A 15,320-nucleotide genomic window follows, 5' to 3' on the forward strand; every position below is an offset into this window, starting at 1 on the left:
ACTCCATTCAGCTATATAAGAACTTTCTACAAGTTGATGAAATTGATAAAGAAACTGAGAAGAGTAGGGATCACATACAATGTGCCGAAAGGGCCGCGGCAGTGCAGGTGCTCAGTGAGGTGGATGCAAATGACAATGGGCGTGAAGTACTCCTTTCCACCTGGTGTGGGCGGAGTCCGAGTGGCTGAGCCCGTGGTGCTAGAGTGGCCACAAGGGGATGGGCACTCTCGGACGTGGCTGGTGGGGGCGGCCTGGCTCAGCTCCCCGGAGGACCACCTGACAGGATCTCTCAAAACTACAGATTGCACGTTCCTCTGATCCAGGCTCCTACGAGTTCACGTGTACAGGTGTGCTCGAACACTTACGTGAGGTGACGTATGTACACGGCCCTTGGGGAATAGTAAGAGGCCGGAAATCAGTGGGGGGATAGCTTGAGTGGAATGCCACACGGCTATGAGGAAAGCAGGATGCGAAGTAGGGAAGCAGAAGGAACACGGTGCGTGTCGGGGTTGCCTCACACGTGCATTCAGAGCCTCCGGCGGGACGGACGGGAGGCTGTTCCAGTGGCTCTTGTGGTGGAGGAGCCTGTTGGCAGTAGACTGACGGAGCCACGTGCTGTTTGGACCACATGCCTCTATCGGCTGATTCAAAAGCTGTAAAACAGAAGGGGAGTTGAGGGCTGAGGGAGAGACCACCTGTTGATCACAGTTTGTGCAGGAGAGTCCAGGCCTGGGCCACTTCGGGAGGCTGGTTTGGGATCCACAGGCTGTGCCAGCAGTGGGGGCAGGTGGCCAACCCGAGACCCTTCCAGGCCCCTGCATCACTGTCACATCTGCCTCCTAAGACCCGATTCAGCAGCTCAGGGGGGAGGGAGCATCCACCCCGTCCCCTGGGAGGTCTTGGCCCCTTGGATCCCCCGGTGACCTGCGTCCTGCTCCTGAGCCTGGAGGAGGTCGCTCTCCTCCCCTTTGGTCAGGAGACGCGGGGGGCTCCTGGGGGGCTTGCAGGCACCGGAGGGGGGAGGAGGAGGCTGGGACACACGGTGTCCCGTGGGCTTTGCCCTGAGAGCAGTGGCGCTCTTCTCAAGAAGTTTGGGTTGCTCTTCTGCTTCACCTTTTCTCTCCCAAATGCGCATCCGGAGCCCAGCTCCCTTGTCGTAGCAGAAAGGGTGCCTCCTGGATGACTTGGCACGGGCACCGTGGTCTGATTCTGCAGACTGACCAGTGTCCTGCAGTGTCGGTCATTGTGGAGACGGTGGGCAGTGCCTTCCACGGCCGATCCCTTGAGCGGAGGCAGAGCATCAGAGAAGATTATGGACACACAGGCACCTTGTAAACAGTCCGTGGGAAAGATTACGAGGTAGCAAACCCCGCTGTGCTCCTGTGGGGTCGGAACTCCGCTCGGCAGTGGGGGCATCTCCTAAGTGGCGTTCTGGAGCCCCGGGCCGGGGGCCTGCTCCTGTGTGACTCCGGGTCCCCCACGGCAGCAGCATGCATTCTCCCCAGCCTCTCATCCTGTCCTGTCTGTCTTACTTTCCATGGTCCCGGGCAGCAGCCGCCTCCCCACCTCTGCCCCCCTCTGCCATCGAGGGTCCCCAACGCTGTTCTCCCTGAGCATAGAGCTGACTGGGTCACTCGTGGACTCAGAGCCTCCCGTGACCCTACTGCTAGTGACGATCTGGTTCGTGACCCTACCGCTTGTGACACGATCTGGTTCCTTGGCCACGCTCCACACCCAGCCACGGCGTGTCCCACCTCCCCCCCCCCCCTCCACCCTCCACCGCTCCCGCCTGGCTGACCCTCCCTGTTCTTGCTGGCCTCTCCTCTTGGGTAGGCCCAGGGGCTCACTCGGGCCACACTGGCCGCCTTCTGTCCTTTGAGCGCAGGTCAGCCTGCGCCGCCACGTTGCTGTCCCCTGCCTGGATCTCTGGCCCAGGGACCCCACATGCTTCAGCATCTGCCTCCTCCAAGGCTCTGCGGCCCCTGGCTCCCCTCCCCGGCCCTCCCCCACTCTCATCGCCTCGTTGGGCCTTCTTGTTGCTTGAAGATCTTATTTATTGAAGTCCTCTCTCCACCCGACGTGGGGCTCGAGTCGGGACCCCGAGGTCAAGGGTCGTACATTGCAGTCGTATAGCTGAGCCCGCCAGGCACCCCAACCGTTGGGCCTCCTCGAGCAGTCTCTGCACTGACCTTGTTTGGTCACTTGTAAGCTGCGTCCTGCAGCGGTTCCAGGGCAGAGCAGACGGGCACGGGGCCTCACTGCCACACGCTCCGGGGCCCCTGACCCTGTTGGGCGCACAGCTGACGCCTCATGCGGTCCTACAAACAGCATGCAGCCTCCTCCTGTCCCTCCCCCGGCTCTGAGGTGGCTCTTTGCTCCTCCCTGTCCGAGGGAGGGCCTGGGGACCTGTGTCTGCGTCAGCCTCACTGCACCCTCTGTCCCAAGTGTGGACGCCTCTGCCACCCGACTGCCCCGCGGCAGGGGTGCGGCTGAGGCGGGGTGTCCCTGGAGCGCTGTTCCCGCTTGTCCTGCTGTCCTGTGCAGCCGCATCACAGTTGACGATCCTTCGAGAGGAGGAGGCGGTACCTGTGCTCTCCCCTGCCCGGGAGAGATGTGTGTGCTCCTCCTGACCCGCCTCTGCTCCCACCCTCAGGCCCTGTGGGGTCCCGATGGAGAGACTACGGGGCCTTGGCCGTCATCACGACAGGCATTGTGTTCGGCTTTCACCAGCTCTACAAGGTATGTCCGCCCCCGCTCTGTGTCCCCCGACCCCCTTCTCCCCAGTCCCAAGGTTCACCTGTGTCGAGACGCTCAGCCCTGGGGCACGATGGCAGGAGAGGGGCCGTGTGGAGGCAGAGTGCACGAGTGAGCACGGTTTCTGCGTGGGGAGGGGAGGGCGGGGGGGGCGCCCGCCCGCCCGATTCACCGGTTCACTCTCCACCTGCCCCCCGCTTGGATGGGTGCCCTTGGCGACCTCAGACCCTGCGCACCTGCTGCCCTGGGTGTCGCACCTCAGAGCCCCCACTGCAGTGACTCTGGGGCCCGTCGGTCAGCAGGCCACGTCGAGGACTTAGAACAGTGCCCGCACGTGCTGAGTAGTCAGGACGTTTTTAAGAGACAGAATGACAAGGTAGTTGAGAGCAGGAACACTGAGCCCAGCTGCCGCATTACATCCCGACTCGGCCACTTAGTAGGAGCTCGGTGGTCCCATCTGTAAAGTGGGGACAACGGTACCGGTCTCACGAGGCCGCTGTGAGGCTCCAAGGGTCAGCGCACCCTCAGAAAGCGCCATGTGCCGGCGCACAGGAAGAGCTCTATGTGCCATTATTCTACTCGAGTATTTGGAACTGGCTTTGGAATCTCAGTATCATATTTATGGGCTCTGTTTTTGTTTCCTATATATTTTGTTGGCGTCTGTGTAAATCCCTAGGTTTATTTTTTCCCAAACTTCATAGTCAGCCCTCAGGATCCCAGACGTCACTGCTTACAGCAGAGCTGCAGGCATGACGGGAGCGTGTACTCCCTTGGTACCAAATACTGGCCAGATGCGAACTACCAGATCCTCACTTTGATTTGAAGCAAGTGAGTCTTTTCTGGAAGATGCAGAGCGGGGTTAGGTCCCGGAGACAAAAGGTAAAATAGGGACGGGAGGACTTGCCGTCTGCTGGTCCCAGAGAGAAGGCCTCTTTCCCCCTGAGGCCACCTGCAACTCCACCCCTTATTTGGTGATAAAAAAAAAAAAAAAAGAATCCGAATGAACACCCAGATTCAGTCACCATTGTAACTTTTAGTACGTGAAACGTGTTTGAACACTGTGCTCTGGGATTCTTAATTTTTGACTTCGTGCAAACGCTAGTGACAGCGGTGTAGGAGAGTATGGTTTTTTCAGAGCAACGTCTCTTCTTGGAATTGGAAATTTCCATGTCAGGAATCCCGAAGCAAAATGTCCTAGGTCCTGGGGCTTCTCCCACGACCCGATGCACGCCCCTCCTTACCCTGTGTACGAAGAGCCTGTTTCCAAGTAGCTAACTGCGTACAGTCACCGAGAAGAATAAAATGCTAAGATAGAATCCTCAAAATAACGTCCCAGTTCTACTAAGTGGGGCCCAGTCATCACGTGGCCCCCTCGGACGGCCGGGGTCCAGCGCAAGTGGAGCGCAGCTCCCGTCAGAGCAAAGCAGAGGTGTCTTCGGTTCTTGCCACGAAGCTCTGATCTTTATTCTTGGCCTTAAAAATAAAAGAGACATTGAAAGATCGGTTGCAATGCTGACGAGAATTTCTTTAGTTTCTTTAAACTAAAGAAGCAGTAAGAGCCACCACCTTACTATCTTAGGGATACGTAATGATCCAGGCTGGGGCAGCTAGCGTGTGTGCTCCTTCCTTCGGCTTTTTTGGTCTCAGAGTTAGAATTTGTAGTTTGTTACACCTAAGAATCTCAGGAACCTTTGAACCTGGAGTGTAAGGCTGCACATTGGATGAGTTTCGGCTCAGTTGTGGGTAATAACTCACACGGTGCTTGAAAAGCACTTTGCAAAATAGAAGATGCTTCTCTGTGTCTGCTGAATAACGATCTCCACTCAGGAGTCGCTCTTGAAGTGAGTTCTCCGCAAACCCCTCGTGAGAGCCCTCCTTCTCCTTCCCCAGGACAGAAACCCTGATGGACAAGTTGCCGTCTTTCTTTTCCCCATGTGGGCCCCAAACGGATTAGGAAAGCCAAGGGCTTGGGTCCCGCCTGCCGGTCACCACGCCTGCCAGCCGGGCTGTGCTGCCTCCAGCGCACCCCGAGAAAGCTGGGACTGGGCTCACGCTTCTGAAACGAGAGGCGCCAAGTCCTGAGCTTTCAGAGGGGAAGCGCGAGTAGCGTCACGCGGGCCTCCAGCGTCACCCTGCTGCCCGCCGCCTGCCCCTTCCCACCTCAAAGTAGGCAGCCGGTTACCGGCCACGTCCCCCTTGCCTTCTTTCTGAATGTCCTAGGACCCTCACCCTGCCCTGGGCTCCCGGATTCTGGGCCCCCTTGTTGGTTGCCCTGTGGCGTCCGCTTCCTTCTCCCCGGGGCCGGTGTCTTCAGCTTCTGCCCTTGTGTCCGGGGGCATTTGACTGCATTTGGCTCTTACCCGAAGGACACTGGTTCTGAGGGTTCAAGGCACGGTTTAGAAAAAAACTGAGGTGTGCCCTCTTTCGACGGCCTCGGAATACCTTACGTTATTCCCTAGTGAAAGGACCAGTGGCCCAGAAATCTGCTGTGGATTTCCATACAGTTTCTCCAATAATTTTGTTTATTTTCTTTTACTCATTTGTCTCTGAATGATAATTCATTTCGCGAGGCTCAGAACGCCTAAAGGATCAGGGAAATATACAGCGGGAACGTGCCTTCCGCCGCTCCCTGAGGCCACCTGTGGCTCGGGTCTTGTATCCCCGTCTACACTTCCACCTTACAACTTTTAAAGCAGAACTTCAATTTTTATTTGTTGTTGTTGTTATAGAAATATATGTAGTATCATTGAGATAATTAAATAAAAGGACCAAAAGTAGACCAACTTGACCTTAACTTGTCCCTACTTCCTGGTCCTCGTCCTTATGAAGCTTCTTCATCAGCCTCGTGACTCGAGTACCGCGTTCGCGGTGTCTGCGTCGGGTTCCCAAGCCCAGAGGGCCGGGGGGATCCGGGTGCTCAGAATCCCAGACCTTGCTGGGGAGACCCCGAGCACCCACGCCTGGGGGCTCACGCCCAGCCTGCTCCTCATAGAGATACCTGCTCCCCCTCATCACGGGCGGCCGAGAGGACAGGAAGCACCTGGAGAGGATGGAGGCGAGCCTCTCGGAGCTGAGTGGCAGCGTGGCACAGACAGGTAAAGATTAATGACTCCATCAAGTCGCCCTCCGAGCCTTGGTAAGCAGCCCCGTCTCTGCCCTGCCCCCCCCCCCCCCCGCTCCACTTTATGTGGTGACTTCATTTATCTGCTCTGAGAATCTGTTCACATTTGCAAATGAAGCCGCCGTCATTTCGGTTTAATTTGAAATTGCTTGTTTACTGTCGGCGCGGCCTCAATTAATTATGTTTTTACGGAAAGGCTCCCAACCTCAGAATATTAATAAGGGGAATAAAATGACAGCCTTTCTAAGGGCTGTAAAGTTCATTTTTAATTTCTGCTTCTGTGAGGTTTTCAGGGGGGTTTCAGTGATTTTTCCCCCTTCCCTCTAAGAATCCAACGCAAGGTCAAGAAAGGCTGTAATTACTGCGGCTCCGGGGACCCCGGCCACCTCCTCTGTCATCGACTCCACGGGGCTGGCGTTCATTACCCAGTGCCCCAGCGATGGCCCAGATTAGCTGGGACCTGTCGCACTAGAGGTGGCTTTTCCTCTTTAAAAACTTGTTTACTAGAAGGAGGCTCTGAATCTAAAAACTCAGGCAAGTGCCAGAACTTGTGTCCCAGGCGGGAGGCTGTCCCCCTGGGGTGTGTTTGCAGAGGCCCCGGAAACACTCGGATGTGTCCGCCCCGGGGAGGCTGATGCGGGGGCCCAAGGAGACTCGGTCCGGTGACCCCGTGACCCGGGGGCGCTCCGGCAGCCTCGGGGTTAGGTGCGGAGGGCAGCGAGGGGCTGGCAGCAGGAGAGCAGGATTTGTAGTCTCTCTCCAGGCCCTCAGGATCGCAGGCCTGAGGCGCGTTCCTGCCGGCTTCGGGGAGCCCGAGCGTTCCACGGGGACCCTGTGAGGGGCTGACGTGCGGGCAGCACTGAAGCCATAAGCACGTGTCATCGGAGGGGAGAGGTTCAGGACGGGTACACTGTTGGCCACGGACATGTGCCCAGTGGAAAGATGGAGCAGGGATGCGAGAGGTTAGACTCGGTGCAGGTACCTGGCCCGGAGCGCAGAGATGCCGTGCGTGGCCCCGGCCGGGGCGGGGGGGGGGGGGGGGCTGCAGATAAGTTAGATGCGGCAGCTCTAGGTGTGTGGACTGGGAGGGGAGGAATCTGTGTGTCGTTTAACAGATGCGACTGCTTTCTCCTCCCAGTGACTCAGCTACAGATGACTTTAGCGTCTGTCCAGGAGCTGCTGATTCAGCAGCAGCAGAAAGTCCAGGAGCTCGCGCACGAACTGGCTGCAGCCAAGGTACTTCTCCCTGACCCTCTCCAGATCCGGGCCCGCAGCTTGGGCTCTGTGGGGCCTGGGGCCCAGGGCCCAGGCTACTGTGTTGTGCGGGGTTCCCCTGCGTCCTGCCCGTTACACAGCAGGGGCCACCATCGCTCTCCACAGAGGCGGTCACTGCCTCCCTGTCCCCTCCTAGCAGGAGGGAGGAGAAGCAGCTCTGCCTGGGGGCCTCCCGTTCCCGTGGCAGCGCACGCCCGAGCTCGGGAGGTGGTCGGTGTGGACACAGGGTGGTCTCCATGAGCACGTTAGGCCACAGGTCATGGCATCGCCAAGAGCAAGTCCAGGCAACAGGGAGGTGGGGGGACGGTGCCCAGGCTCAGGGTGAACTCTGCTGCGGCGGGCGGGTCCTCCAGGCCAGGCCTGAGCAAGTCAGACTTCCCTGCAGGAGCACCAGCGGGGGTTGCCCGGGCAGGTCCATGCCGCACAGACCCTCGAACCCGGCTTCCTGGGCCACGGGTGAGCGAGCTGTGTGAGCACAGCAGGTTCCTTAACCTCGGTGAGGCTTAGTTTCCTCCTCCGTCCCTGAGGTGGAGCTGGAGCTGGAGCTGTGGGGGCGCCTCCTCCACCGGCCGCATGAGCCGGGAGCGCCGGGAGCGGGGGGTGCGTGGCTCCTCCAGCTCCGGGATCTCAGGCTGCAGTCTGGGTCCTTCCGAGGCAGGACGTCCGCAGTGCTCCCCACCCCATCCCCTTTCCCCCGCTGCTTTCTGGTTGCTTCTGCAGCCCCATAAGGAACCTCCTCTGAGTAGTTCTCCCGGGAGAAGCCCCACCCCCGCACAGAACCAGATGGGAGCCCGAGCTCAAATCTTTGGCATTTAGAATACCAAGGGAAACAGGAATCTTTCCATTTCCTAAGGAATCTGGGGTGGCTCCTGTGAAGAGGGCCCCCAAGAATCGCCTCTTGGGTCCCCCACACGGAGGTGCTGCCTGCAGTTCCTCCTCAGCTGGCTGCGGTTGCCCGGGGCCACCTCCAGCCACTGTGCGCGCTCCCCGTGGGCGGGCGGCCCGTAAAGCAGCCGGGAAGGGGAAGGCCTGGTTACGGACACCCCCCCCCCCCCCCGACCTATTATCTTTGGGAGTGGTGGCCTGCCAATGGCCAGAAGCCATTCCGGAAATTGGAAAACTGTTTGCAGACCTTAAGCATCAAGATTAAGACCACATGTTGCATTTTAAGAAGGGAGGGGGCCCCAGATCGTGCCGGGCGGCGCCTGCGTGCGCAGGGGTGCTGGCCCTCCCGCGGGGCCTCACCCGCGCTGAAGCGGGGCTCACTGCTGTGCTGTCTGAACCCACATGCGTGAAGACTTTGGTTTCCCCATAAACCAGAGACTCAGAGCTGTGTTTTGTCAGCTGTAATGTAAGTTTTTATATCTGGCTTCCAAGCTCCTACTGCAGCACTGTAAAAAATTAAAAAGAAGAGCGTTAAGTAATTAAAAAACCTACATAAAACCGAAGGCTGGGAGTTTTCTACAACTGTTTTTTAAAGAGACTGGCTAAAAAGCCCCAGATGTCAGATTTTATTTCTAAATCCTGGCATCTGGCACCATATGCGTTTGGAAATTTGAGTCCTTTGTAGGCCGGTGAGTGGAAACTGCTCCCTTGTTAATGGGCTGCTGTGGCTTTCGGGGTCTCTGAGAAGCCAGAACAGTGGCTCCCGGATCTGCGCTGTCTGTGGTCTGCAGGGGAGACCCCGAGGGGACGTGTGCACGGCAACTGCTGTTTGCGGGGGGCAGGGGCCGTGTGCACTCGCTCCAGGACCCCCCAGCCACTGGCCCCGACGGGCGGCCGGGACGTCCAGGGCCCCTGCCCTCCGCCGGCCTGGGCCACCCCGTCTTCTCCTGAGCTCACGGTTCAGGTTTTCTGGGTCAGGCCGGGGCAGAGGTGTTAGGGAAGCCGGGGCCCCGCACAACAGCTCCGTGCCTTGGAGCCTCCTGGGGTGGCCTCCAGCCTGGTGGGTGCAGGGCCTCACACCTGGGCCCCTCGTGCCTGGAACTGGCCCAGAAACCCTCACAGGCCGCGTGGCCGCCGGCAGCTGCGTCCGGGGCACCGCCGCTGGGATTCTCCCCTCTGTCTGTGCCACCAAGGTTTGCCCTAGAAAGGTGTGGAAAACGGTGCAGGGCAGAGGGGAAGGGTCTGCGGGATGGCCGTGCGGGCGGGGCGCTGTGGCAGCTCCCCCGCAGGTCCTCTTCGGGGAGGCCGTTGGCCTTAGGTCCTGGGGCAGCTTCCTTCTCTGTGGAGCCTCCGGAGCCTCCCGCAGCAGTGGCTGTGGGTGGTGGCAGGGCAGACGCTGTCGCAGCTTTGCGGATCGCGGGGCGCAGCCCGGGATGCGGCGGGAGCCTCGGGCCGCCGGCCAGCGAGGGAAGGTGCCCCCGGGCCCAGCCGAGCGGATGCCGCAGCCCAGCGAGGCGCTTGACTTCTTTGGTTTCCCAGTGCACGTAGACGTCACGTTCGTGCTGTCCCAGACTCCGCTGCGGACGCTAGAGCGTTACGCCCCCAAAGTGTGCATGCCCGACTTTGAAAGTACTTTATTGCCAAAAACAGAAGTAAAATACGCTAGCCGTCATCGGGGCTGCCAGCGAGTCCTGGTTGCTGATCGCCGGTCGCTGTAGCAAATACGATGACAATGGAAGTCTGCAATGCAACAAGTGCCGGAACGTGGCCCGGACACAGAGCCAAGCGAGTGGCGGTGGGAAGATGGTGGCGATGGGCTCGCCCCTCCAGGCTTCCACGCACCGCCCGTGGTGCCCTGCTCGGGGCGTGAGCGCAGGGAGACGGGCTGGGCTTGCGGTCCCGGAGGCCGTGGGCGCCGCCCGATGCCGTCTGCGCAGCGGTTGGTGAAGACGTGGGATTCACTTACTTTATTAGTTTAAACGAGATATTTCCGACACGCGTGGGGACGGAGGGCCGCAGGGCGGACGCTGTGCTCCCGCAACCCCGTGCCGGGCATGGTCCCCGCCACGGCCGCGCCCCACACTCTCCTGCTGCAAACACAAGGCTCGCGTCTCTTGGAGGACGACACGGGCTCTGGCGTCGCTGTTCCTTGTGTGGTCGGAGCACCGTCCTCACTCCCCCGCACACGTCTCGGCTGCTTGATGGCGTCCGGGAGGAGAGGTGGACACGCTTGGTTTGGGGTGCCTGGCGGGCGGGCTCCTGAGGGGCAGGGGCAGGGCCGTCCCCGGGACCCCAGGCTGCCGCGTGGGGCACTCACGCCCTGAGCCCGCAGAGCCTGCGGCCCCTCCTGCCACCCTGGCCAGCGCTGCACGGGGCGGGAGGGGGCCCCGCTCTGACCCTCGTCTCCCGTGTTTCGACCTCAGGCCACGACGTCTACCAACTGGATCCTGGAGTCGCAGAATATCAATGAGCTCAAGTCAGAGATCAACTCCTTGAAGGGGCTGCTCTTAAATCGGTAGGAGGGGGCAGCGCGGGCCGGGGGGCAGCCAGGGAGCGGGGAGCTGGGCCCAGGCCGCTCGCCGCGCGCCCCCAAGCCCTGCCAAGCGGACCTGACCCCCTGGTCCCCATGGAATCGGCTTCGGTCCCGGCCACCCTGGGGCAGGAAGCAGGAGCGGAGACCCGAGCTCCCTGCCAAGTGTCGCACGGGGAGGTTTTTAGCTAAGTGGGGCATTGTCACCCTGCTGGTCACGAGGCCACTGACCCCACAGCCCGAGGCCAGGCCTTCCCGCGCCCACCCAGGCCACAGACCAGGAAGATGGGGCCCCGGGCTCCGCTCCCTGCAGGCGCCCACCCTCTCCCCAACCCCGCTCCCAGGCGCGAGGGACCGGGGGGGCTGCCCACGGGCCGGGGCCCAGGGGAGGCAGGCCTGGCCCCGAGGAGGCGCCCTGCGGGGGGCGGGGGGCTCTGCGCAGCCGCCCCAGGGCCTGGTCTCTGGAGGGGAAGGGAGGGGCCTGGGGGACCTGGGTGTCACCGTGTCCCCTGCGTGGCAGCCCGGGGTGGGGGGGCTCTGGAAGGGAGGACCCAGGTCTGGGCACCGCCAACCCTGTTCCTTGTCCCCCCGTGTCAGGAGGCAGTTCCCACCGTCCCCCTCGGCCCCGAAGATCCCGTCCTGGCAGATCCCCGTCAAGTCCCCGTCACCCTCCAGCCCCGCTGCCGCCAACCACCACAGCAGCAGCGACATCTCGCCCGTCAGCAATGAGTCCACGTCGTCCTCGCCCGTGAAGGAGGGCCACAGCCCCGAGGGCTCCACGGCCGCCTACCACCTGCTGGGCCCCCAGGAGGAGGGCCAGGGGGTGCTGGACGTGAAGGGCCAGGTGAGGATGGAAGTGCAGGGCGAGGAGGAGAAGAGGGAGGACGAGGAGGACGAGGAGGACGAGGACGTGAGCCACGTGGACGAGGAGGACTGCCTCGGGGTGCAGCGGGAGGACCGCCGGGGCGGGGACGGGCAGATCAACGAGCAGGTGGAGAAGCTGCGCCGGCCCGAGGGCGCCAGCAACGAGCACGAGCGGGACTGAGCACCCGGGGCTCCCGGCGGGCCCTGGGCGGCCCCCTCGCCTGCGGGGCTCGGGGCGGGGGCCTGGTCGCCGAGCACCTGCCGACCTCGACCTCGCACCTGCATGACAAGAGGTAGTCTAAGTACCTGGCTCCTGACCCTCGGGGGCTGCTGCCACCCCTGCTGCCCACCTCCCAGGGGCCGGGATCGGCGCTTCCAGAAGCCTCACTCCGTGCCCTTGCCGCCGGGCCGCCCCCGCCCGTCTGCTGGCCTCGCTTCCGCCTCGCGACTCCGCTGCCCCTGCGGCGACACTGGTCCTCGCCTCCCCGAGCCGGCGTCGGGCCTCCCCGCCTGCCCGCCCGGGAACGTGCCCCGCTAGACGCTACTGCTGTACATAATTGTAATAAATACGAGTTGTCACTATTTACCTGCTGCCTCCGCTCCGTGTGTGCGCGGGCGCCCTGGGCCCGGAGGGGGTGAGCCCTGCCCAGGCCGAGGTCCTGAGCTGCTCCCGGTGCCTGTGCCGCGGGGCGACCTCCTGGTGCCGGTGGGGAAGGGACCTCGCCGCAGCATCTGGGCCTGGGGTGAGCGTGACCAGCTCCCCTTCCTTAAATGGACGCGTGTGTTCCCGGGAGAGCGTGTGTCCCGCTCGTCTGCCTCCCCGGCTCCTCGCCCTCCCCGCCTCTGGAACCTTCACGGCGGCTCCGCTGTGCCCAGAAAACGCACGCGACCCTCCCCCCGGGAGCCCCTGCGCCCAGGAGCCCCTGCGCCCAGCCTGGGCTGCAGCCCCGTGGGGAGGGCCGCGTGCAGGTGCCTGGCAGGCGCCAGGTGCAGGGAGCGTGGCCGTGGATGCCGTGCCCGCCGCCCGCCCGCCCGGAGCCCCGGGGCAGACGCTCGGCACTGCGGCTGCTTTGCCTTGAGGACGTTTCCTGCCCCCTGGGCCCTTCCGGGGGTTCGGAGCCCCCCACCTGCTGCTGCGGACTCCTGGCTGGCCCCGTGGCCCAGGGCCCTGTGCGGGTGACGGTGACTCGGGGTCCGGCCCCTGGCTCTCCGGTGTCCCCTCCGGGGCTCGCACCTCCTGTCACATCCCTGCCGTCCCTTTTCCCAGCACACGCTCACCCGGACTGAGTGTACCCCACATCACGAGTCCCCTCTGCCCTGTTGCTGCCCCCCCAGGAGCCCGGCTGCTCAGCCTGCGGGGGCGACCAGCCCGTCCCGTCCTGTCCCGGCCGAGGGCTCCCAGGGTCGGGGAGCCAGGCGGGCGGACCCCAGACCAGTGAGCAGAGGCCGGAGGCCAGGTCCCCACGCTGGCCCGCCACAACCCCGTCAGTGCCCGGGAGCCCCTGGTCCCCATGGTGCCGAGGGGTCTCCCCATCAGCTCTAAGGCTGGGGGCCACTTGTCGCCTCTGACAGGGTCTCGAGCTTTGCAGAGGGGGCACCAGATGGGGAGAGCAGAGGGCAGGGAGCCCGGCGGGGGGCGGGGGGGGGTGGGGGACTCCTGGACAGGGCTCCCGGGGCCTTGCCGCCCCCCGGCCCGCGGCGCACACACGGGGACGGACCTGGAGGCCTTTGCCCTGTGGGTCCCGGGCTCCCGTGTCCACGCTGGAGGACAGCGGCCTGGCGAGGTTTCAGGGAGGAAAAAACCCCTCCCCAAAACGGCGTGAGCGCTGCCTAATAAAGGCAGCTGCTGGACGGAGGGAAAACAGCCCTTTGAAAAAAAAGCCTTTCATTAGAAAAATAATGCATTTCATCCAAATAAGGTAAAAATATTTGGAAAGGGGCAGAAGTGAGCGGCAGGCAGCGCCCGCAGGCCTTCCTGGAAGGAGGAAGGTTCTTAGACCCAGTGACAGTGTAGTTTTGTAAAGTGTCTTTTAGAAAAGAAGCGGCCCCAGCACCGGGAGGTCGGGCGGCCCCGCGGCCGAGGGTCCTCACTGCCCCCCTGGCCCTGTGCTCACCCGCAGCCCGACGCCCCTCGGTGGGCCTGCCCCTGCGACCTGCTGTCGTGCAAGCACAGGTTGGGGGCTGCGGAGGTGGGGACACAGCAGGGGCTGGAGCGCAGGCCAAGGGTCCCCCCTTATTTTAATAAAGATGAGAAGCCCCCCCCACCGCCTGACCCTGCGGCCTGCTGTCTCCCTGGAAGTGAATCGTGTCTGCGGGGGGCTCGGGGGGCTCGCGCCCAGTGGGCTGGGTGGTGTGGCCTCCCCCGGCTCCCCTCCCACCCTCGCCTTCTGCCGGGAGCGCTGAGGAGCGTCCCTGGGTCTGGGCCCCCACCTCCCCCTCCCCTCCCCCCCCCAGCCCCCGGAGGAGGAAGGGCAGGCAGGAGACAACCTGATCCCCAGAAGTTTACTTAATCCTTCGTGCCCAGGCCCCGGAGGAGGGTCGGGGCTCCAGCAGCAGAGGCGAAGGTGCTGGTCGGGCGGCGGGTGTGGCTGCAGCCTCGGGGTCGTGCTCACCTGGGGTCAGGCCTGCCCCGCACAGAGGTCCCCCACTGCATCCGTGCGAGGCCCACACTAGGGGGGGACGCTCTCTGCAGCGCCCAGCTCCCCCGCCGCGCCCCAGCATTCTGGGGTGGCTTTCACCCGAATCCCAACAGACTTCGGTGGTTCTGGGGCTCCCTGGAGGTCACGCTCTTCCAGGGAAGGAGATGAGGTTTTACTGTTCCTCAAGGAGGACGCCCGGAGCCTTTCCCTGCTCCCTGACGAGTCCCGGAAGGATCTTTGTAGTGAAAGGTACCCGCGCTCCGTGCCCAGGCCTCGAGTCCGGGCGTTGGCGTCCCCGGGGTGCCTGCTGGACACGGGGTGACCTGGGGGGGGAGGGCTCTGGCCACGGCCGAGGGGTGTCAGCGGTCGGGAGCAAGCTTTGGACTCCACAGGCCACGCGTGTCCCCCGAGGGGCAGGGGTTGTGGGGCTCACAGTGGCAGCGGGGAGGGGCAGGCCACCCAGGTCCCGTCCGCCTCCCACAGTGCCAGGGCCCCCAGGAGCCTTGCTGTCCAGTCGGCCCCACAGGCCCCCAGGGCTGCAGCCCGTCGGAGGGGCCCTGCTGTCCCCCCTGCTTCCCCGAGGCCTGAGTGGGGCCCCAGGGCGGCCACACTTGGCCCGCCAGCGTCCTGCCCTGGTCCCTGGCCAAGACGTCTTGCCTGTGGGGCTGTGGCCCCGGGGAGGGGACCCTGCTGTCCCTGTGGGTCCAGGTGGGGACGGGGCCCAGCTCCCGTGGGTGACGCAGCTGCCGGGAGCACCCGGGCCGGGCCAGGTCTGTGGGAGGTAGGCAGGCCGCTGAGCTCAGCGTGAGCCTGTGCAGCTGGTTCTGGCTCTTTCCAAGAGGTTACAAAACTCTTGAATTTGCCCCAGTTTGGTGTGGGAGCATCACACCGCCGCAGCTAATTACATCCAGGAACGCAGACGTGTTTCCCTGCATTTCCCGCCGAGCCCAACAAGCCGGGGGCGGGGCTGTGCCGCCCGGGCCCACCTTGCGCCCCTCGGTCGTGGGCATGGGGACAGGGTCTGTGGGGCGGCTCCCGCTGGGTGGGGTGGGGTGGCCGCTCCGCTCTGTCCTCATCCCGGGCAGGGCCTGGCCCCGGCCGTGAGCTGCTGCGGCATCTGACAGGCATCCTGACGGTCACGGGCCTGGTCGCCCTCAGGCTGTGGGGAGGGTCACCCCGAGAGCCAGTGACCCCCGCCCCGGCCCTGGTGCCTCCTGCCTGCCCGCAGCTAGGCTGGGCCTCCCTCCCGCCC

General features: G+C 63.2%; 1 protein-coding gene across 1 annotated transcript in view; it reads left to right on the forward strand.

The window, feature by feature from the left end:
- PEX14 (peroxisomal biogenesis factor 14) overlaps positions 1 to 12,015 on the forward strand; it is a 139,071-nt gene extending 127,056 nt beyond the window's left edge. Inside the window, exons 5-9 of the mRNA XM_055331209.1 lie at positions 2,654 to 2,739; positions 5,747 to 5,849; positions 7,014 to 7,111; positions 10,459 to 10,550; positions 11,163 to 12,015. Coding sequence (XP_055187184.1) covers positions 2,654 to 2,739; positions 5,747 to 5,849; positions 7,014 to 7,111; positions 10,459 to 10,550; positions 11,163 to 11,610 — 827 coding nt within the window. The 3' untranslated portion in view covers positions 11,611 to 12,015. The remainder of the gene's footprint in view (positions 1 to 2,653; positions 2,740 to 5,746; positions 5,850 to 7,013; positions 7,112 to 10,458; positions 10,551 to 11,162) is intronic.
- Positions 12,016 to 15,320: the final 3,305 nt, after the last annotated feature.

This window comes from Nyctereutes procyonoides, unplaced genomic scaffold (assembly GCF_905146905.1).
Source record: "Nyctereutes procyonoides isolate TBG_1078 unplaced genomic scaffold, NYPRO_anot_genome, whole genome shotgun sequence".
Classification (NCBI taxonomy): Eukaryota; Metazoa; Chordata; class Mammalia; order Carnivora; family Canidae; genus Nyctereutes; species Nyctereutes procyonoides.